This window comes from Sinohyriopsis cumingii, unplaced genomic scaffold (assembly GCF_028554795.1).
Source record: "Sinohyriopsis cumingii isolate HCF-2022 unplaced genomic scaffold, ASM2855479v2 utg001869l, whole genome shotgun sequence".
NCBI lineage: Eukaryota > Metazoa > Mollusca > Bivalvia > Unionida > Unionidae > Sinohyriopsis > Sinohyriopsis cumingii.
In genome coordinates this window covers 792,569-817,943 of record NW_028316075.1, presented here as the reverse complement: position 1 = coordinate 817,943, position 25,375 = coordinate 792,569, and the positions used below count along the sequence as shown (strand labels likewise).

Genomic DNA, 25,375 nt, shown 5'->3' with positions numbered 1-25,375 from the left:
TTTCTCATAAAGTAGTTGAAGATATACAAATACCATGCTGATGAGTATTCCAATTGATCAAAAGAACTTTACATAGTTTAATTTATAAACCAATGGTAAGCACAGAAGTAAAGTAAAAGGTCAATTATCCAGATGCATCATGGGAATTTACAAACCAGATAATTGATTGCATAAAGAGTAAACAATACATCGAGTGCACTGTTGGTCAGCATAATCAAAAGCTCCTAAATGTGTGAATATTAGTGACATTCCCTTGTGTGTGTGTCTAAATATATATATATATATATATATATATATATATATATATATATATATATATATATATATATATATATATATACACACACACACACACACAGACTCGCACTATTATAATGTGCTTCACTATAATGAAATTCCAGAAATAATAAAGTGGTAAACTATGGACACTAGAAACAAAATTATGAAAATTATTTCTTTATATATTTGTTTTTTTTTTACGATATGAACATCAAACAACTGAATACTTTACATAAAAACCACTTGATCTGGACAATGCCATAATATTTTTACAGTCACAGTTTAATTAGCTGCTATTGTACTCAAGCTATTGTATTCTTAAGAGACTATACCATTCCCAAAAATTATTCATGTCTCTAATAATAGACTATTGTAATTGGTCTATGACATAAATTTGTATTTAGTAATACAAAGGACTGTTGAATTCCCTTTAGCAATAAAGACACTACAGCAGATCAGCAACGTCATCTCTGTCTACACATCTCAATCTTGCTGATCATCGAAAAGATGAGGTCACTTTTCACTGACACCTTGATGGGAATAGGTGGCATGTCTTGTGTAGCTAATCTAATGCCACTTTGTAAACTTTGTTTGTTCAGGAAAATTCACTGGGGCAACCCATTTCAGTCACAGTACTTAAGATTCAGACAAAGAAGTTTGAGAGCTGAATGGGAAATATTTGGGTTGTAAATCCAGCGCTGGTTTATAACATGCTTCCAATCTGATCATGTCATCAGCTCTTACTCAACATGCATAAAAGTTTGGTAAGCTGAAAATGCCACTGCAAAGGCATATTCACAGAAATTGAGGAAGATATTCCATTAGAAATGATACTGTCAAGAACAGATCTAAAATTGCAATGAAACTGGACTGTTCTTTAAACTTACGCCTGACAAACCCTAGCTATGCAAATCTGAAAAGCAGAACAAATTTAAACCACTGAAAACCAGAATAACAATCCTTGCATTCACAAACCAGTAGGGAAACCACAAACTTCAACTTCAACCTCTCGCTACTGGAAGATGTAAATCTCCATGCTGTTATCATCTCATAAACATGAAAACAAATTGTACAATCTTTGCAAAAGCACACTGGTGAGAGCCGTAACATTTGAAAACTTGTTTTTAAACAAGTTCATAATAAAAACGAGTCAATACTGAGGTAAAGACCTCGAAGAGGAGTACCCCCTGCCTTTCTGAAGCGGCCATATTTGGACCATAGCAAGGACTTTTGTAACTAGCAAACAAGGACTCTGAGACTTTAAAGATTACGCAGCTGAGACCATCATCAAATCTGAAAATTCAGGACTCGGACACATTATACATGAAATATTTCAAGTAAGGGGAATACACATCATGCATGTGAACAGTGCTTACCCTATATGGATTAGTACTTTCTGCAAAACAATGTGCTTGTTTTGGGCATCACAGGATTTTGAATTTGATTACATATAGACATGCGAGTTTGTTATTTCTCTTATTTTGTGGTTCTTAGTTTCTAAAAGCATGCTGCACCTGATGTGCCCATCTTAGTCACTATCAGTTGTGTAACTAGTGCTTTGACATTACCTATTTAACTGTCCTACAATGTAAGACATATCACATGTTGGTCTTGTTTAAGTGCTATGTCTTACTATCCAAATAATGGCCTTGTATAGTGTGTTCCAATGCCGTTGATATCAAAATGAGTAGTCAAAGTTTCAGGAATATCTACACATTTGGCAACATATATCAACACTGTTCCACTAATTTATGTGTAATTAATATACTTACTGTACTGTCTTTATCCTAGTGGAATGAAAACATGACACTAGCAAATGGACACAATTTCATGTTCCATTGCAATGCGATGGTAGTCGAGGTTTGCTGAAGTATGTTTAAGAAGGTTCATGTAGTGGATATGTTTCTTGAATGAAACGAAACATTACTTTACAGTTCCAACATGCATAATATATTTTTATTCATTTTGCTAAAGAATAATATTTCAACTTAACCCGATTTAGGCATTCCCAGCTTTGATTGCTTTCCAGTCAACTTAAATATAGACCAATGAAACTTTAAAACAGGTCCATTTCTTTTGTGAGAAATTAAATTTATTAGAGAAAAGACATCAGAGTAAGTAACGTGTGACTAAAACATTATGACTTTACTTTGTAGAAAAATGCCGTTATTTTAGTTGCCAGTTGTGTGAAATATTCCTGAAAATTTTACTTCTGTTACGATGTTAGTCGACATAAAAAAACACTACACAGTGCTGTTAGGCAGTAAGACCCTGACGCCCAAAACATAAATATCAGCGTCAAAGTCTTACCTGTAGGACTACCTATTCAAATGACAAAATGATGATGTTACTCTCCTTCTACAGATTTATGTTCATTTATTTATTGCAATATGGGATTTTGAGGTCCTAATTAGAAGTGGTACAAATGGAAATTTGAGGTCTTAATTAGAATTTGTAAATATGGGATTTTGAGGTCCTAATCAGAAGTGGCAACTATGCGATTCTGATGTTCTAATTAGAATTGGTAAATATTTGGATCCTGAGGACCTAATTAGAAACAGTCAATATGTGATTTTGAGGTCTCGATTACATCTGGTAACATGGAACTTTGAGGTCCTAATTAGAGGTAGCAAATATGGGATTTTGAGGTCCTAATTAGAAAAATAATCATGTTCTTAACAGCATGATGCACTGGTCTCAAGTGCAAATGGAATTTAATCATGTAATTTTTTTCATAAGTGTCTTGAGATTTTTTGTCAATTGAAATGACTTTACACTTAATAAAGATGCAGATGTGTGTGTGATTTGGATTTTTAACATAGCTTTAAAAAAGTTTCAGTCATATCATTATGATGTCTAGCACTGGGGCATCATGCCACAGACATGTAGCATGATGTCCCACCCAGTCACATTATCCTAACACCAGGCCGACAAGTCCTAACACTAACTTCTTAATGCTGAGTGCTAAGCAAGGCAGCTGTTAGTACCATTTTTATAAGTCTTTGGAATGACTTGGCCGGGGATCAAACCCATGACCTCCCACATACGAGGTGGACACTCTAACCACTAGGCCACCAGAGCAGTGCAAGATGCAGATGTAGATTAGAACTGAGGATTACAATTAAATGGGTGTTACTTCACTGTTTTACTCATATAGTCTGATTTATCAAATGTGTGACAATACTGGTTGAAAGAAAACAAAATGAAACTTAATATTATATCTTTATATCCTTTCAAAAACATTATTATTGGCCTAATAAATGTACAAATACCATCATTTGAGGAAGAAAGAAAATCAAATTTATATAACTAACATTATTATAATACATCCAATTGGCAGTTTGTTTACAACATCAATACTTCCTAAAGCATACATTAATATATTCATATAATTTTCTACCATTCTCACCATATTTCTGTTTGTAACATAATGGAATTGACATTTATGGACCCCAAGTACCATGTTACAACTATGAAGAGGTGTGTGTGTGTGTATCTGTGTGTGCTGCTGCACGACAGCTTGGTGATGGGCTCCATTAATTGTGGCGCAGGTTCAATTCATGCATGGAATGAATTATCGTTCACCATCATCAAGACATTATATGCCTGTCCCATGTTTAAGAGTCCTTTATCTAGACCATGGATGACTTGGGAGATTACTGACCAATCGCTATCAATGAATTTAAGTTACTGTGCAGAATCCATTATTTTCTAATTAGATTTACCATGGCCTCTGCTAATCTATTGTTTACCTTGTTACTTTTAGTGCAATCTGTCCACAAAGTTTCAGCAAGAACCAAAGTTAATCTGCAAACCAATTTTCATTTGAGCCACAATGATTCGGATCAATGACCTTTTCACCACAAAGCCAATTTTCATTTGAGCCACAATGATTCGGATCAATGACCTTTTCACCATAAAACCAATTTTCATTTGAGCCACAATGATTCTGAGCTATAACCTTTTCACCACAAAACCAATAGGCCTCTTCTATACATTAAGTAGAAGCCTTCTGCAAAATTTGGGCAAGGAATGTGGTCTACAGGTAAAGTTATTACACAAACAAAAAAATTTCATTCAGTGACCTTGACCACTGACTCAAAATCAATCGATTTCTTTTTACCCAATGTGTAAAGCATCCACAAACTTTAGTGATTATAGTATGTGGTTGTGAACTGAAGTCTATTTGTGCGGAAACTTTTTTTCTTCTTTTTGTTCAGTAGTACTAACCCTTGAATTTTGGACCTCAAATCAACAGGCTTCTTCTGTATTATAACTGCTAGCCTACTACCATGTTAGGTATTTGATGTAAATCTGATGCTTTTGTACAGAAATCATTTTTCTTCTTTGCTCAATGTTATCCTGGCTTTGACTTTTGACCCCAAATTTAAAACAGCTTCTTCCTTACCCCATGTGCAAAAACCATGCACAAATATTTTTAACCGTACCTCATAGAAAACTCTAGTGATTGTGCTAAATCAAAATTGATAACAGTGACAGATGGAGAGAAAAAAAAATCACCAGAGCACTTTATGGCAAACATGTAAAATAGGACTCAATTCATTAGGCAAGGATTATCTGTTCCAGATTCTGGCATGAAATACATAAAAAATTCACCTGCTCCTTTAAATGATGGACTCTGTGTTAAATAAAAATATCTGGGCAAATTGACCAGTCCTGTGATTTTTTATTTTCCCAGTATTTGTTATTGAAGACATGAATAATATTTCCTGTGATAGGGTCTTTTTGCTTTTCAAACCAGACTGGCTTGTGTCCACCATCAAAGGCTTCACCTGTAAAGAAATGAAACCACTCCAAATAAACAATTTATGTCAATACAATTTACACATACAGTCAAACCTGTTTTAATGGTCACCTATATACAGGACCATTAAACAGCAGTTACCTGTTCACAATGGAGATTCTAATTTCCTCCTGGAAAATATCCTGTGTAATACTGAAGGTCAAAAAGAAATCTGGTCATGAGCTAAATACAAATAAATTGTCAAAGGTCAGGCAAAGTGACCTTCTTCTGTTGCAAGGTTGTGATACAAGATAGGTGCAAACAATCATCTAATTTGATGATTCTAGCAAGAACAACGTCTGATAACTGAATTCACTTAAGTGTGAAATATGGGTCAGAGTTCTTGTGATGAGGATGTAGTAACTCAAACCATATCATAACATCAATATGGTTGCCAAGTGCAACAGGGGACACTGTCCTGTGTTAAATATACATCAATTATGCTTAAATTCACGTTTTAATATTCTCAAATTTATTTAAAACTTTGATGCAATGTCTTTGTGCATTTTGCTGCAATTCTCTACCAATTGCTAAGGGCGATTTTTCAGCGATTTTGTAGTTATAGATGCCAGACTGATCCTATTTAAAGAAAGCTTCCAATAACCCTGTTGACCACAGTTTTCAAGTAGAATGAAGACTTGATCAGTCACTGATTACTGTAAACAATGAGCACTCAAAACTAACTGTGGAGTTTGACAATACAAAACTTAACACAAAGAACTCAGATTAAATAAGAACCAAGATACCTTGTTATGACTAACAAATTATCCTCACTGAGCTATATGAACACTTCAATATTGATTAAAGGAAGTCATCATCATCACTTTACTCAACACAGTACACTTGTACACTTATCACTACACTAGTTGTGTTGTTCTTACAAAAGAAAGTTTTCTGACAACAATAAAAAGAAAACAATACTGACAAGCAATGCAAGATTGATACTAGAAAGAGTTTTAAATCTGCTTTCTTCATTTGGAACAAAATATAATCATGATCTGACTGAACCCATTTTAATACAAAGTTTGTCAGGTTTAAAAAAGCAAACTCCACGCCCTTTGCAAAATAGGCAAAAGTAATAGATAACTGATGTATGCTTCTTCTCGGGCTTGTGTGCAGTGTGGCAGTCTATAGTGATGTCTACCACTTGGGCATCATGCCACAGACATGTAACATGAACATGTTCCCAGTGCAAACTACCAAATAATAAACAAAATAAAAAACAATTTACATTTTGTTAACTTAACCGATTAAAAAGGGAACTGGGCAAGATAAGCATGATGTTTCTCAAACAAGCAGAAGATGTGCTGGCACAGGTTTTACTAGACTGGTCTTCTTTTCATATGTACAAGAAAAGATTTGGATATGGTTTGGACTATAAAGTAACCAGTCTACTTGACTAATCTGATTGCATGAGGACTTGCACTGACTATACTTTTATGTTTAAGGCATCCTTACAGTAATTGTATCTCAAATAACACAAAGTTCCACAACCTCTGAAAATTCCTGTAAGAACTCAGACTAAATCTGACTCATAATCAGTTCAATTACAGCTTAGTTATATATTTTAGCTGTGGATGATGGTAATTTTCTTGACTTTGATCAATATTTGTAAAATTATTAGGCTTTTCCCAGTCAGGAACAAACCTATTCATACTCTAGACTTTTCCCCCTGACTTCCTGGTAGCTTGAGAACCCGCTGTGATGTAGGTTTTCATATGCATGGAGCATGTTTTATTTCAGAGTAGTAGAGGGCCTTGAGGGAGAAAAGTCATGTACTAATTGAGCTAACCTCTTGAAACTAATTGTTATTATTATTGTTAATATGATTATTTTTATTATGATTATTATTATTGTTATTATTACTATTATGATTATTATTGTTATTATGATTATTATTATTATTATTATTATTATTATTATCTGAGGATGCATCTTCTAACCAAGAGTAGCGAATCTAGGTATAACAGTATCTATAGAGGGAGCACAAAACATACTTGCAATAAGCTAAATGTAAAGCGTAAAGTAAATCAATAAAATGTAAGTCACAGATATCTCATCTTGTATGGGTGTTTTACTGAGATGCATACAACTGTCTAGTCTGATGATTCCAGCATGAACGGCACTTGAGAAATAAATTTAAAACAAAATTTAATCATGGATCATATCCACCTATTTTTATGAGGGTATAATGGTCATTAAGATGCATCCCCTTAGGTATAACAGTATATATGCAGTATTCATAATACCTATTTTGTCTTTAACACAAAATTGTACCTAAGCCAGTAAACAATATGAATCAAATAGAACTACTTAAAGTACATCTAACAGACACAGATAAAGGTTATACATAACAATTTGACCAAGAATGTATAACTAGAGTACATATCACGTATATTTAATTTGTTTGTTAGTTTTTTTTAGGTTTTTTCCTGTATATATCTTTACATACTGATGTAATGTAACATTGTATGTTGGACTTGCCCTTGTCAAAAACTGAGTTTCTTTCTACCTGACCTGAACTGACTTTTTTTATTTTATTCTGTCTAAATAACTAACACATAGCTAAATTAGTATTTATTTATGTGTATGGGATTCAAATCAGTATTATTATTAATAGAAGTATAAATGTTTATTTGGGTCTAGGTCTAGGTTTTGGAAATTAATTTTACATAGTCTAGGTTATGGTTTTATTTTGTAAATATCAGGATCACTCTAGAAGGTTATTTTCCATTGGGTAATGTGTTTTGTTTAGAAAATGCTAACTGTGACCTGAAGTCAAGAAGAGAATTACATAATCTTGTAACTGAGAGGACTTTTTCAGTTAAGCTTTAAGACCTAGCACTTTTAAGTTGTATTATATGTTGTGTCCAGTATTTCATTTTTGGGCTGGAAATTTTATTTCTTCCAATCATTGAATTCAAGTGATTATTTTCTCTGGAAATACAAAAGTGCTCTGATAAAATTCTTGGATAGAGACATTCACTGGAATTTATAATGAATTCAAACCTGGAATTATATAACTGTGATTTAACAATAGACTTTATAAGCTATCACAGACACATCACTGCCTTCAGTTCTTGGATTTATTCTGGACTGCTACTGAATTTTATTTATGACTTTAACTTATTAGGACCCGTGTCTGCAATTCTTGGATTATTTTCGGATTTAATTCACAATGCCCTAAGTTCTTTTTTCTCATTTTCACTTTGTAGTCCAGGGAAATAAATTATTTGTTGAATTTTACAAAGCTTGTTGCCTTTCACTCTTTTCTGTCACTTATTTAAGAGCATAGACTCATAACAGTACAAACTTACTCCCCTTAGCCACTCCTCTTGGGGTAGGTGGTATGAAACCCACAGTAGCTGTTGATAGGGACCTAGGAAGAATGGTTGAAATGCAGTATGTATATATGTCAGTGTAGTATAACAGCTATTCTATACTCTGCAGAGATGAATGTTCATGATAACTGGTGTGAAAAGTAGGTCAAAGTGACCTCCTTTCTGTATGGTGTAGTGTATTTCAGGATGGAAGCAAATATCATATTCTATAATTTTGTACACACAATGGTGCTCAAGAAACTGACCCAACCTTTTAAAGTGTACACTGTCAGTGAAGCATGAATACTAGGTCACAGTAACCTAGTTTAAGTATGGTGATGCACTACTTCTCAGGTTGCAATTACAAATAAACTTTCATGACTGCAGAGCAAGTAGTATTTTTTATACTGGCTATCAAACTGTCATTAATATTAATAGAAGACTTAATCTGTGGAAGAAAAAATCATGCTATTTTAGGTAACTACTGAAAGCCAAACTTAATATCTACCTCTCTTTGCTACTTCCTCGGCAGCTGCCTCTCTCTGCTTTCTCTTTGCTCGCTGTTTTTCCTCAAGTTGCATCTTGACTTTGTTTGCCTCATCCCAGTTACCATCCTCCATCAAACGCTGATCTGGCCGATTCCGTGAATCTGTTGGTGCAACACCCTCCTCTGGTTCATTCAACTCAATAGCAAAGGAAGTAAAGTAGTACATCTTTTCGGAACCAGGTCTATGGATAGGAAGAAAAAAGTCTAAGTAGTAATAGTAGTAGTAAGGTGTAATGGCATGCCACATTACAGTTTGTATAGTGCTGACTAAAAGTTCCAAAATTTTAAATATTAATAATGGCAATAAAAATCTAGAAAGAAAAAGGCTTTCAAAACAGATACACATTGAGCATCAAATGACAAATTCTCAAAAGAAAATATGTTAAAAGTCTGTAAAAGGTAAATAAAAAAATATAAGACAAAAATAAAACATGTAAATACATACATATGGTCAAAATGTGCCACATACACCATGTTCCTTCAAGAAGTCTCAACTTTTCTTGTGTGGTACATCATCAAATGTGTTCACATAAAAAAAAAATTCTGTCTCAAGGGGTGATACTGGACACACTCAACAATAATATGCTACAGTGGACACTGGCAGGGTATGCACTCTGGTCAGTGTTCACCTTTCACGAGATATCCCCAAGTCAAGTAGACATGTCTGATACACAATCAGCACAACACCACTCACTAAAGGTAAGTCTGATGCTTTTAACATATTAAGTGAAGAATATACTAATTTATGTAATATTGGAAGGTTGTTAAGCCTACTTTTGATGGAAGAGGATTTGTTTAAAAAAAACAAATTTATATTTTCTTCAAAAAGTAAGCAGTTTTAATAGCAATGTGATTAAAAAGTTTCATAAGGTAGGAATAATTGTCTAGTTTGTTTTGTGGCTGGAAGTTTTAAAATAAGTAACATCTATGATGGTTTTAGCACCTCATATATTTAAATCAATAGTGTTAACACTTATTATAAATGGGTAGTATAATGAAAAAGCATTTTTCAGTAAATTTTGTTTCCTCAAGAATACTTACTCAAGCATATTAAGAAAACACGCTACCTCTGAAATCCAGTCCTCTTAATAGACGAAAATAGTCTTTTCCATCTGATGCAGACAGAAGGTGGTAACTCGTAGCCATTACCTTTCATTGCCACTGCAAGGTCTTGCTAGTTTTAAGCCAAGCAATATATCAACAATAACGCTCACATGGCAGGGAGGTTGAGAGGGTTTGAAAGTAATTGTAACTGGAAAGTATTCTGAGCAAAAAACTTGAAAATTTGCTTTCTCCTTCTGATTTGTTTCTAATCACATTGACATTAGGAGAATAAGTAACAGGAGGGACTACTGAGCACCCTACCTACATCCCTGGCATATTCTGAGGGAAGAAAGGCTTGATTCCCTGTATGAAAGATAACCAACTCTCCTAAACTGAAAGTAACATAGCTAAAAGTAATGTGATCCATGACAACTATACACAGCTAAGAAGATTACTGAACTTGTCTTACAAACTTTTTACAGGTGGATCCATCGAAGGTGCTAGCTATGCCTGTTAGGAGGCTGTGTTCATCTGGACAGCAGTCTTATGTTCTATCAGATTCATAACTTATCTCTGTGAAGCTAAATCCCTGAGGCAACAGCTTGAGGTGGACTTTGCATGTCAGCCAACAGCTATTGAAACATTGCTCACTGAGACTGCTCTAATTTAATATGCTGACATCTTCATCTTGTGATACTTTGGAATACGCCAAACATATAACCCAGGTCAGCCATGATAATAGGGCTTGAGAGGTGATATCGTCTTACCTGACATTCCCTGGAAGAAAGAGTAATTTTTTTGTTCCATGACTCTTCTTTGTGTGCGTCAAGTAAAGTAATGCTTAAGGGTGCAGACAGGATCTTGCCTGATTGGCTATCTTCATGTATCTATTGATGACTCTCAGAAGGCACACAGACAGCAGCCTATTTTCGGCTACAAAATTGGTTGCGTCATTAAGTTCATGGTACCTTCTATTCTGAACTGGAGATAGTTCAGGTCCACTGAAGGACATGTAACTTCCTCAACCTGCATCCAAAGTTAAAGCTATCAGGAAAAATGTTTACAGGATTATACCTTTCATGAGATTTTTACTAAAGGCTTGATTTTTTATTAACTGAGTCATGGCAAAACCCACGAAAGATTTCTTTTCGGAAACAGAATGCGGGATTCAAGTCAAAATTGGCTAGTAAGTCTGATTTCTCCTTATCATGACAGATATCCCCTCTGCCATGAATGTTTTGGAGTGGTACCCTTTGAAGGCCACATGGGGCAAAAAATTCTCCTCATGCCATTTTCCCTCATGAACCTTCAAAGTGGAGGGTCCTCCAGCATGCGAGATTCCCTGAACAATAAAAGGTTTAAATTCTTTCCTGTGCAAGACTCCCTTGACAGTAGCCAGGCACAGAATGAGAAGCTAGTCCAGACAGAGACGGAATACCAGTGACCACAGTTGTCTGAAAAGAATTGGTTAGAAGGAGTATGCAGTTCTGATCCCTCAACTTCTACCCCAACAGGTACAGATTTTACTAAAGAATAAAAGACAAATGTACAATTCTGTCCGAATTGGCTGATTCCGCTTGGACAGCAAGTCTGCTAGGACATCGAGTCAGCCTTGCATGTGTATTTGTGAATGAAGACAATGCAAACAGTGAGAAAATACCAGCAAGAAGGCACAGGTTCCAGACAGCATCTACCACACTGATTAAGTTATAAACCATGGCATCTATCACCAAGAGACTGATATGCAAAAGATACTCAAAATGTAACAAATGCCGCTTGCTTCTTGGAGGAGGGCAGGAAGTAGACACCTTGGTCTGTTGCACTGGTGTCTGTGCAGATCATGGTTTCCAGTAGTTGATCCTGCAACAGAACACCGGCTGTAAGTTAAGTCTTCCCCTTTGCTGATATGGGCCTAATACAGTCCAAAACTTAGGCAGTTTGATCCAGTGTTTTGGCCAACAATGAGATGGAAGAAACATCTGTAGTTGTCTTACAAACAAGTGGCACAGGAGATCCGCTGCTATAATGTGAGAGCCAGAAATTTCCAGGCTGAAAAATTATCTGAGTGAATGGTAGATTATCAAAGTGAACTCACAAATAGGGTCAAGAACTGAGCTAAATTCAAAATACTATCGACCAAAGGGCAGCAATTATGACAAGGCTGATAAGCTTATTGTATCACAAAGTTAGACAACTGCAGATCAAATGAAAAAGTTGCTATAGTATTCTTCCAGAGATGAGAATACTCTTAAGAATCACACAGCTAATGAAACGGCAGATACAAATTCAATATTTGCAAGTTCTCAAGAGAGAATAAGTTGACAAGATATGAGTGAAAGTAGTAACTTATTACTGACAGGATTTGGTGCCAACACCTCTATTCAAAGGGAGACCACTCTGGTCTAACTTTCATTTTAAGATGCACAGACTACTTACAAGCATTTCTGTTGCAAAAACAAGGCAAAGTATGTGGTAAGATTCTTTTTTTTTTAGCTGGGAGGACTGATTTGTGAGGCAACCGATGTACATTTAAAACACTATGCAGGGATTGTGCTAGGCTTCACCAATGTCGCAAATTGCAAAAAAAAATTTCCTTTTTGGCGACAAAATATACCATCTGGAGATCCTTTTGGTGACAACATATTTGGCTGTTAAAAACTGATTATACAGGCTTAGGTTCGGAGTTGAAAATTTCATATACACCATGACAGGAAGTTGCAAACATGGTTATAAAACTGTACTGGGATTTATTGTTACACAAATCCTTTGTTCATACTGACAAACCACCCTAACATGGCATTGTTATATCATAATCTGCTTATGCTGAAATCTGGCCTTAGTACTCTGTGCAGTAATATAACCAAAATAGTCATACTACCTGACTAGCTACAATCGACCACCTCTGAAGGTGGGAGCAGGAATGACTACAATCTACCAGATGATTCCCATTTTTTTTCTTTTTGAAAAATGTACCAGAAAAAATAGTTTTGCTGAAACTTCAAAGAAAACTGATTACCTTTGAAGCACTGATTGTTCTGTGTATATACTAAGCAAATGAAGAAGAAAAAATCTGTCTCCATCAATGTTTTACAATTATTTGATATAGCTGCAGCAATAACAAATAGGCATTTGTTTTATCCTTCAAAGAATTCCTTTAGGGGCACCTTCAATAACACATGAACCTTCATCAAAGTAAGCTGTAGACCTCTGATCAAAGAAAGTCAGCAACAAGCTTAAATAAAAGCATAGCTTCATTTATTTTAGTGACTGGAACATATTTAGTGTGCTGTGAAAGTTTCCTGTTTGCAACAAAAAAGTTCATGCTTATGATTGCTGCCAAGGGCTGTTTAAAACCCAAATTAAAAGTTCCAATATTTTGAAACAATAGATATCTGGTCATCGAATTAAATGAAGGTGGGACATCTCACATATTTTCATTTCCCTATAAATAGCCTCATTCCCTTGGTAGCCTCGGCATCATGATAGTTGTCTCTGGCTGACCAAAATCTAGGCCAATTTAAGTACATGTATCATATAAACAACTATACAACCATGTGCTACCAGGATAATAAATATCTGTGAATTGTTTTGGGAAACATGTTTGTTGACAATGGGATACAGATCAAACGTGGACTGCCGTTTGTTATATATATGTTTTAATTGTGTTTTCTAACAGGATTTAACTGATACATGAATTTTATAACATATAATCGAATACTCAAATTCATGGATTTTTCATATGCAGATATATTATTTAACACATTGTGGAATGTACTACACAAATTAAGTTGTCAATATATCAGCGTATTTCATTAAATCAAAATTTCCATTTTTTCTCTCTGCATAAATCCTAGTCACAGACAATAGGTCATCTCTTAAAAATTTCACTTGTATGTAAAATTTCAAATTATTTGCAGCCTCCCCCTATTTGTCTAAACATCTGCTTATGTCAACAATATTACCTTGGTCCCGAGGATACTGAGATAAATGGATAGTACTGTATAATGAAAACAGCGACATGTTTAAAAAATTGGCAAAAAAATACTGAGGTTGGCGACTTTTTTAAAGCCAGTGCCATTCTTGCTATGGTCAGGTAGTGTATCTGAAGAAAATTACTTATTTTAGTCTTAAATAATTACATTTTACGTCAAGCATACACAATAAGAACAATCAAACTGCTGATTCTGGCTGAAAGTATTAATTGCTGATTATTAAATATTCTTTCTGATGTGCAAAATAACAGTGCTGAATGTGTGACTTACAGTATTGGATTCCTTTTCCATACCATTCTGTAGGGACCTGTAGCAAATGTAGGTCTTTTACCCGACTCATCCACATGCAATACTTGAGCCACATCCATCCTCTCATCCCATGTGCCAGTCAAAACCCATTTTGGGGTATCTTTGGCATCTGTCACTACTGCTGTCACCTGAACAGATAGATACACAGTGAAACTGGCTCTGGAATGGACACTTTTCCATAATGAAGTCTCCAATAAAAATTATTTTAACTGAGTAACATTACTGAAGAAAGTTTGTAGCAGTATCACAAATCTTGATATTAATCATATATTGTCATCACAAGAAAAATGTGCACTTGTATAAATATAGTAAGCTACTATGTATAAATACGGCAAGCTACTATGCTCCAATTTAATAATTTCTTAAACTTTATGACAAGACTTAAGGTATGTGATGAAACCTTACATTTAACATAAAAGTCGGACTTAAATTTCAACCAAGAATTTTTTTTACTTTTCGACTCAAAAGTTTAAGGCAAGACTTTAGTTTTGATGGTGAAGTCCAACTGTGCCTCCTTCATATGAAGGCCACCAGTCTATCAAGGTAGGTCACCAGACTATCCAGGAAGGACACCAGTCTATCAAGGTAGGACACCAGTCTATCAAGGAAGGACACCAGTCTATCAAGGGAGGGCACCAGCCTATCAAGGTAGGACACCAGTCTAGTAAGTTAGGTCACCAGCCTATCAAGGTAGGTCACCAGACTATCAAGGTAGGACACCAGTCTATCAAGGTAGGACACCAGACTATCAAGGTAGGACATCAGTCTATCAAGGTAGGACACCAGTCTACCAAGGTAGGACATCAGTCTATCAAGGTAGGTCACCAGACTATCAAGGTAGGACACCAGCCTATCAAGGTAGGACATCAGTCTATCAATGTAGGACACCAGACTATCAAGGTAGGACATCAGTCTATCAAGGTAGGAAGTCAGTCTATCAAGGTAGGTCACCAGACTATCAAGGTAGAACACCAGTCTATCGAGGACTAAACTGTCAAACCCAATTATACAAATGATTCACTGTACTTTTTAATTTATCAAGATTTTTCTTCTAGAAGAGCAAGACTTGAAAGTCTGATGTTGATACTGTCTGAAAAATCACAAATATTATGACAAGATTTTACTTTAAACATAATATTTTTTACTTTATGTACAATATTTTTACCATATCTGCTCCTGATGATAGTGGTAATTAGGTCACAGCAAGCAAGTCCTGATCTTCACTAGATATACCCACTGTTCAAGTTTGACGACAATAATAATGGTGGTGGTGAAAAATTGGTCATATCAACCCAGATTTGGTGTGCACTTGATGCTATGCAAGCTGGATGTCAAGAGGTGCAGTTATATAACTAGGGGTGAAACAATACAACTGTGCCATGTATCGATACGGTTCATGATACACAGCCTGTGATACGATACATATCAATGCACATATGAACTTGATGGCCTTTCCATCTTTGGAAGGTAGGTGGTGCCCTTCCATGTATGTTGGCATTCTTAGTTGTATTTCCAGAATGCAAACTACAGACAGACATATAGTTTTCATATATTTATATGCAACTCTCATTGATGAGAAGATATAAACATACTTTCAAATAGACTACCTGTTGGTTGCAATGAGGTTTATCCTAAGTTTTACGCCATTTAATGGTGGCTCCATTTAGCTCCCGTTTCTCTGAACAACATGAATGATCTGAAGACATATTATTACCAATTTTGTGTCTCAGTTACACTTAGAAGACATTATGATGTTATCTTCAAAACAGAAGAAATAATGCAGTTTCCTCGTGCAAAAGAAATCTCATCTACTACAAATCTGGGCATGGAATCAGGTTGAACACCAACAAAATCTATCACATTTTATTTCCTGCAGATGCAAAAGACTGCTGCAGCCACAGGTACTTCTTTTTATTAGTGAAGAAGGAAAACTACTGACTACACCCAGTCTTATTCTACGATTTTCTTACAAAAGGTGATAAACTTGAGTTTGAAATCTGCTCTTTTGCTCATTCTATTAATTTATTCCATTTGCACCTTCATTCACTGGTTAAATATATCTGTATAAAAAAAGAGAAATTCCAAATTTGTTTCATATGTATAATTTAAGGAGAGATGATGACTGGATTTTATCTTAAGGGAGACCTCCCCCTTTTATCAAAGAAAAAAGGAGTGGAGGAAGAAATGGTCATAGGACAATTTATTAAAACTTCAATATCGGTCTCTCTCTCTCTTCCCACTCCACTTTCTAACAGCTTTACTCATATCAACATCTTTGACAGATGTCACCTCTAGTTGCATAAGCATTAATCTGTTAATTAATTTTAAAACTACTCTGCTCCTTTTCTTTGTCTCAATATTGTTCTTTGCTTCTTTCTGACGGGCGATATGCATAGCTAGCATTGTAAGCTTGAATATGTTGGGAAACTGTTGTTTTTGTAGGGTTTAACGTCATTTTTCAGCAGAAGATAGGCTATACATGGCAGCCAGTATAACTGGTGGAGGAAGAACCCGGGAAAACCCCAGGAAGAACCACCGACCCATGAGAAGCTACTGGCAAGCTTTCTCATGTACCCACGTTAGCTGAGCCTGAGACTCGAACCCACGCAGACAGAGGTGAGAGGGCAGCGATCCGGAATGATGAGTGCTTTAGACCACTTGGGCATATAGATAGCTAGCTTTGCCAGCTTTAATATGCTGGAAAGCTGATCTTTGTGACTGTTATGTACAATTTTCCAGAGATCACAGATATTATCTTTTGGATACATCTGCTCCAAAATAGGATTTTTCACTAACATAAACTTCCTTTGTTAAATCAGTAGTTTACTGACTACTATGCCAAATTTCTTATCTGTTCCATAATGCTGTATAAGGGTATTTAGTCCATCACTGCTTGTGCAGACAGAGGTATTAGAATAAATATCTTCACTTCTTAATTGCATTTTTTTTTAACCCTTATTTTATTAAACTTAACCCTGATACAGATACAGTGTGACCCTGCTATTGCATGCTCCATTATAACAGGAATTCGGATATAACATGGGCATAGCGTTGCTCCCGAAATTTTATATACATTTTTCTTGTACACAAAAAATAAATTCTTTCTTACAAGTATGAAAAAATGTAAAAAGTTTATTATCATTCTGGGAAGAAACCATGCAAGAATAATACAAGATGATCATGGCATGGCTCCTGAAATTTGATGTCTTTTTCTTGTACACAAAAAATAGTATTTTCTTCTTAAAAGTACAAAAAATAACATGTAAAAAGATTATTCTAGGATCACGTAGGGCTTCACCAATGTCGCAAACTGCAATTTTATTTTCCTTATTGGTGGCAAAATATACCATATGGCGATTTTTTAAAAATGGCAACTGTTGGCTGTTTAAACTTGTATCTACAACCATTGGTTTAGAGTAGAGAAATTCAGAGGCCCCATGAAAGGAAGTCGCAAACTTGATATAAAATGCACTGACATTTATCTTTTGTTATATAAACAATTTCTTTGTCCATATTGACAAACCAACTCAACAGTGCATTGTTATATCATAGTCCGCTTATGCTGATACTGAGCATGAGTACTGTATGTTGTGAGATATCTGCTTTTTTTGTTGTTGATATTTCTGGTAGTGGAGATCAACTGGATGAGGCATTATCTAGTAATCTATCTTTCGTAGGATTTTTGGTTGCTCACTAGTAATTAATATATTTACATAGACTAACATTTGTTTGTGGATGAAAAGTAAAATTCATCTTCTTTTCACTCAGAATTAAATCATGCAAAACACTCACATTTTCTGTACTAATCCTTGACATCAGACCAAAACACCTACATCTCTATTGCCCATTGACCCATTGTTAAATTTCTGATGCATGAGTGGAAGGCAGCATCACTCTTCTACCACAAATGTATAAAAAAACCACACAAAAAACCCATCTTATTTGTTGGTCTATTCAATAGACAGGGAGGAACAGTAACTATAATGACCAAACGATGACCAATTCTTTTTTTAAAAATGTACCCAGATAAAATAGCTTGCTGAAATTTCAAAGAAAACAGATTACCTCTGAATCACCAACTGTTATGAAAATGTACTAAACCAATGGAAAAAAATCAGTCTTAATCATGCAATACAATTATTTGATGTTGCTGCCCCAATAAGAAATGGGCATTTGATTGGTTCTCCAAAACTGTCCTTTATTGGTGACTTCAATAAAGCATGCACCTTTCATCAGAGAAAGCAGACTACAATCTTCAATAAAAACAAAGAACTTTTCTTCAAAGGAAGTCAGTACCCAACTTAAATAAAAGCAATGGAATCTGATGGATTTGTTTATTTTCCAATGTGACTGGAACATGTTTACTGTGCCATGAAATTTTGCAGGGAAAAAGTTAATGCTTACGAACGCTACCAGCGATGGCTTAAAACACAAACTAACTTTTACAGACTTTGGACGTGCTGAAAATTAAATCATTCATTACATGATTGCGCTATTTTAATCCACTGAATTCAGACCTATATGATCTATGACAAAATTACCGAATATATTAAATCTGTGTGCATGCATATTTTCAATGGAATTACTTGTATTGTGGATTCAATGTATGTGATGAGATTCGCAGGTGAGTACACGGTGTTGATACTCTATTCATGCTATCCATTAGACATGTATATATAAACAGTATACATGTATATGTACCAGTCTGTGGTTATCTAAATAAAGTAAAATATTTTAATGACTTCTCTGTTTTTACTACAGATGTATTTCCCATTTAATATGCATCAATTTAAGATGGTAACTGTGCCAGTGAAGCACGTATTTTACCACCCACATTTATTACCTAACACATACACACACACACCACCCGTGGATGGGGTACATGCATCATTTTCTTCAGTTAACTAACCTGGTTGCTTATAACATGGTTTGGTCTATAACACGGCCGGGTTCTATGGCTCCCAACTACCGTATTATAGTGGGGTCACACTGTACATATACATGGTTTTGTAGTGAATAATCTGCAGGTCAAATTTGATCAATCAAAAATATGAAAATTGCATTATATTTTAAAATTGTCTGTATTTTAATTAGGCTCAGTATTCTGCCCTTTCTAAATTTAATTTCGAAATACCATAGAAAGTGTCATGCCATCTATTTTCTGTCCATTCAGCATATACATCTGACTCATATTTAATACCATTTCAAGCTCAAAATCACTCATTGGTGTTTCCATTAACGCTTTCCCAGCTCCAGTAATCTGATATACTTCATAACTTATTATGTCATCATCACTATCATCAGCAAGTATTTGCCAAACAAAATTGTAATGAACCATGCCAGGAATCAGACATTTTAGGTTTTCCAGGTAGCCCGTAATTTAAACATGCATTTGTAAAACTTTCTTCATGAATGGTTCAAACTATGCCACAACTTTTTTCCTCCTTTATTTGTTTAATCAAATTTAGTTTCACAACCATTCATGAACCCAGATGTAGAACAAGAACGGTTACATAAAAATTGCATACTTCAGCAAGCACATTTTTATGTGGGACTTTCAACAAATGTGCAGGAGTTCTCACATTGCACAATTTGGCCAATGGCACACCCTGACAGCATCTCTGCTTAAGTACTTGACATATCTAATGACTTTCCCAAGAAATCTCTCTGTTGCTCTGCCAGTACTTCCTGTTTGTCACATAGAGAATAAGCTACACTGATTTCTGATTTGTGTTGAATGTTTAACCTGGAGCGAAACAAGCAATAACCACAAATGAGAACTGAGTGTAATATATCTCAATGTGCAACACACCAGTAGCATAGCTTTCAAATCGATCAAAGGGGTCAAGATAAATTTCAAAGTAGAAACTTTGCGTGAAAGTAGTTATTAAATGACTAAAGTATTTGATTAAACATGTGGAATGTATAGTATATGCTGAACATACATCCAAGTTAAGATAATTAGCATGAAATGGGGGCAGGCCAGATTACGAACCATGTCACTTTGTGTTAACCTGTAGACAGTGAGTGGGTGTTCTCAAATAATCTTTTTCGTTATTACTAATAAACATGAGTGCCTGTGACTGCAAATGCTGTTTCAGATGGATTATAATTTTACAGAATAACAAGGCAACTAATAATAATTATTCATGACTGCTGAAGACTAAAAATAACATGTATATGGTAAGTATCATTTTGTATCGATCCTCAGTCTCTTGAATCAATGTGTGTATCATTTCAGCAAAAGTAATGATACATCGATATATCGATTAATCGTTTCACCCCTAGTTATAACACAGGTACAGCCCCAGCAGAAGGATGGATGAACAAAATAAATCCTACATATGTGACTAAATAACCTACTTGTATTTCTGTACTATAAAACACCAAACAAAACAAATCCTATATAACTACTTCTCAAAGTGGAGTACCGTATTTGCCAGCCAATAAGACGATACCTTTTGACCAGAAAATCTTAGCTTCATCTTATACTCTGAATCGACTTATATATGGATTATGTCATCCAAATTGCTTTATCATATTTTCATATGGAAAATAATTCCCCAAGAGTACAAAAAATAACGTGTAAAAAAAATATTTCATTTTGGAGAAGAAATCGTGTATGAAAAAATATAGGATCCCACACTGAGCATTTTAAACAATTACATGATCATCAGTATTAAAAATTAACATAGATCAGATGTAACTGTGCTAAACCAGTATGCACCAGTAATGTACATTGTTTGTAATACACGTTTAAATTTGATTACATATATGTGCATTAGAATTTACAAGTCAGAAGATGAATAACCATGACAAAGACATATTCCATCACAATTTCTTTCTTGCTTATAATGATTAAATAAAAAGCATGTCCCACTAAGCGAGACAGACACAGAGAGAGAGACAGAGTTGTCTTCACGATTGTGGATCTATATTGTACACTTATCTGACGACTGAACTTACTCGTGTACAAGTGCAGTACCATATTCCATTATCAATCAATACCACTAGGTAAACAATTCCTTCTAATGTTCGATTCCACTTCCATTATTCAAATAATCACAGGGCTTTGTAGCGGTATTTACATGCTAATTAAATATGCTATGGCTGTATTCAGTTATTCCAAGCTAACACCTATCTGAGGTCAAGATTCAACAGACCAGATCAGATTAGTGATGCTACCAATAGGGAAATGAGGCTACCCATGGGTATTATGAATGCTGTACCATACAATGAAAGGAATGCTAGGTGGTTACTCGTGTAAATTTCTCAGCCATTTTTGAACTTGCTGATGGAAATGACAGCAATTTAAAGTACATCTAGCATGAGCAAAGATACAAAACAATTGCTAGCTAAGTACAGGAAGAGTACATGCACTTAAAAAAAATCTTATTTGTTGGGAATGGAGAGGTCGTTATACTTGCAAAGAAAATTAGACAGCATGCAAAATGGTCATTCTTGGGATTTAACCTAATGGAGTCTATATGGATATAACTATTGTGAATATTTAAAATGTGAAGGAGTATGGTATTTAATTTCACAGTTTGCATTCACTGTTTCATTCATTAATGTTTTTTGGCCAAGTGGTCTAAAGCGCTCTCTATTACGGATCACTGCCATCTCACCTCTGTCTGCGCCAGTTCGAGTCTCAGATTCAGCCAATGTGGGTATGTGAGAAAGCTTACCAGTAGCTTCTCGTGGGTCGGTGGTTCTTTCCGGGGTTTTCCCGGGTTCTTCATCCACCATTAATACTAGCCACCATGTATAGCCTATTGTGTGGTGAAAAATGGCATTAAACCCCACAACAACAACAACAACAAAAATTTATGTTTTTTCTTTTGACAAAAGCTTCAGCAACACCGGGGCAATAAGGTAAAAGAAAAACAAACAAAAAAACCACAAAGAGCTGAACTCTCTCTCTCTCTCTCTCTCTCTCTCTCTATATATATATATATATATATATATATATATATATATATATATCAGACCATATTTTATTTTTATCACGAGGTGCAAGAAGAAAAATGTGATGGAATATATATCCTTTTCTCTATATCTCTCCCCCACCCCCCACAAAAAAAAAAAAAAAACAACAAACTGAAAAAAGCATTTTAGTATTACTGATGCAATTTCCCTATTGCTGATATCTGAAATAGTATACAGTCATACTATTAATATTTACTGAACCAACAGTTATTATAATTTAATTCCACACAACATCGCAAGTTTTATCCTCTCTGCAACCCAATTAGTTTTCAAGTCAGCATCATTATATGTAGCTGAAAGTACATAATACATTTAAAATATTTCTTGTGAAACAAATTAGGTACTTTTAGTTACATTTAATGATCCTGACTGGAAAGGTTATTGAGTTATATATAGGATAAAATTAAAATTCAGGATGCAGTGTCTTAACAAGTGAAAAACACATTTGGAGGTACTTATCTGGCCTTGTCTTATACTCAGGATCGACTTATATATGGATGAAGGATGGAAAATTTGCCTAATTTGCTGATTCAACTCAACCTGAGTACTGTAACACATCACTCTCATATTCTTTTATTTAAATTTGTAAAGCACTATAGAATTATCCTTTTTATCATTTTACATGTTTTAGAATCACATCATTAAATCCCATTTCATGCATATTTTATGCCATTCTTTATAGCAGAGACTGGTCTGCTTAACTGTCTTCATTCATGTAATGAATCTTCAAGTTTAAATTTAAAGAAAAAATAAACATGTTGTTGTGGAAATTTTCACATACAGGTACTATAAACAGAACATAACAATTCTGTTAGGAATGTATATGTAGATGTACAATGTAATTACATACAAATCCTCCTTTTCTGTTCTCAGGTTTATATGATTTGTGAGATTAAAGACAACATTTTATTGCTTTTTTTAATTTTCTTAATGTACCAAAAAGCAGTAACCTATACACAGGCAAGCACAACACATATTCAGAAAAAAGGGAGCATAAAGATTATGCACAACATATGATGCAGTATGGCCACAGGATCAAACCATTAGCTCATTTGCCTTTTGGCCCTTTGGGCTAATAAAATATAAAACAGGCAATAAAGGAAAAGTATACATTTTTGTCCCAGAATGTGTATAGTAAACTCAAACCAGGCTGGTTCTATTTACCTTCCTGGGTTTTTCCCTAGAGAAGTAACTGTAGGCATTATACTTCAGATGACACCGGTCTTTAGTTGTGTGATTAACAATGTCCATTTCCCCATGATTGTCCACCCACAACTTGCCCACTATGATGTTATGGACTGTGGTGGTCACTTTCCGCCATGTATAGTGATGACCAGTTTTCTCAAATTCTAAATGTGCAATACCTGTGCGGGTAAAAAAAAACAATGTAATAATTGATTAAATAGCTCACTTGATGAAGCTTTTAGTAATTCCCAGCAGTCACTGTAAATATTAAACATATAAATTCAGAGTAATGTGGTGAGAATTAGCGGAATTGAAGTAATCACCAGAACAGACCAGAACATCTTGGAATTATTCAAAATGTTTGTACTCAATATCATTTTTGTATTAGACTGTATTGCATCTAAATATGTATAAGGAAATAAATTTGGGTATTGTTTGATATTATTTATTACTTATTCAAGGAACAACTGTGTCATTCCTAATTTTATGCATCCTATTAGATCACTGAAAAGGAACATCTTTTTGTCCAAGAAAGTCCTTATTGTTTTTGTTTTTTTTTAAGGATTGCAATTAAGTTTATAAGTGTACAAAAATGTTTGCTATTATTTCTTGTCCTTCTTTATTAAGATGAATTAAGTTTTTTTTGTTGTCAGCAAGTGTGTAATTGGGTTGATAAATATATAATTTGTTCTCCACCTTTAACGTTTGGTTTTTAACTTACTATATACACTTTATTGATTGGATCTATGATTATACATCCTCATACTGGAATTAATATTGAATACAACTTATCTTGTACATATTCCAAGTCCAATCTTAATGATTCTATCCAGCAGGCTAAATTGGCCCCTGTGACATGACATACAAGACAAAAAAAATCTGCTATATTCCAAGTAGCAGTAATATAGCGAGTTGATAAAAACAGGAGATTTTTTCTTCAAGTTGTTGTTCATAAAAGTTTCTTCAGAAGCTTTATCATTGTCTATCACTAAAAAGAGCCTCTTGAAAGGATAGACATTACTGACTGAAAAGAATTTCCATGAATCCAAGATTAAGACCATTTCTTCTTTTCAACGACTTAGTGGTGGAAACCATTTCTAATATTCTTGAGCAGTAACAAGATTTTCAAACTGGCTGCAGTGGAGCCTATACATAATGTCCTATCAGCACCATTTTTCATTTAGGACCAATCAGATTCATTGGAAATCTCTTGAAGAAAATTCCATGTCAACACACTATCCATTCAGGAAGAGTAGTGATAACAAGATTTTCAAGATGACCATTGTGGCAGCCACATTGCTGCAAGATTGGCACCATTTTCCAGAACCAGCAGAACACCCTAAGAAGCCTTTTGGTGAAAATTCCATGTCCATGTTCCATTCATTCCACAGGAGTAGTCATGACATTTTCAAGACAATTAATGTGGCAGCAAAACTGGCAAAATTTTTATGTATGACCAACAGGACATCATAAGAAGCCTATTGGAGAAAACACCATGTCAATATTGCCATCCATTCAAGAGGAGTAATGATAAGAAGATTTTAAAAATGGCCATTATGATGGCCATATCTGACTACAGACCGATACCACTGTCATTTCGGACCAAAAAGAAATCACAAGAAGCAGATAGTAGATATGATTATTATGATTCAAACACAAACAGCACTGATAAAATTAAAAATGAACTTTAAACATAAAACTTCTACGAAGTTACTTTAGTATAAAATAAACAGCACACAAATCTCATTTTGCAATATGGGTGTAGTACTTAAGCAGCTTCTCGTGGGTCGGTGGTTCTTCCCGGGTTCTTCCTCCACCATTAATACTGGCCATCATGCATAGCCTATCTTATGCTGAAAAATGGCGTTAAACCCCACAACAACAACAACTTAAGAAAATTAATCCC

At 34.8% G+C, this 25,375-nt stretch overlaps 1 protein-coding gene across 1 annotated transcript in view; it reads right to left on the bottom strand.

Moving 5' to 3' along the window:
• Positions 1-3,488: 3,488 nt before the first annotated feature.
• LOC149771431 (oxysterol-binding protein 1-like) overlaps positions 3,489-25,375 on the bottom strand; it is a 66,984-nt gene continuing 45,097 nt past the window's right edge. The window contains exons 10-13 of the mRNA XM_089948485.1: positions 23,449-23,648; positions 14,257-14,423; positions 8,912-9,132; positions 3,489-5,072 (exon numbers count right to left, since the gene is read on the bottom strand). Of these exons, the coding sequence (XP_089804611.1) occupies positions 4,924-5,072; positions 8,912-9,132; positions 14,257-14,423; positions 23,449-23,648 (737 nt within the window). The 3' untranslated portion in view covers positions 3,489-4,923. The remainder of the gene's footprint in view (positions 5,073-8,911; positions 9,133-14,256; positions 14,424-23,448; positions 23,649-25,375) is intronic.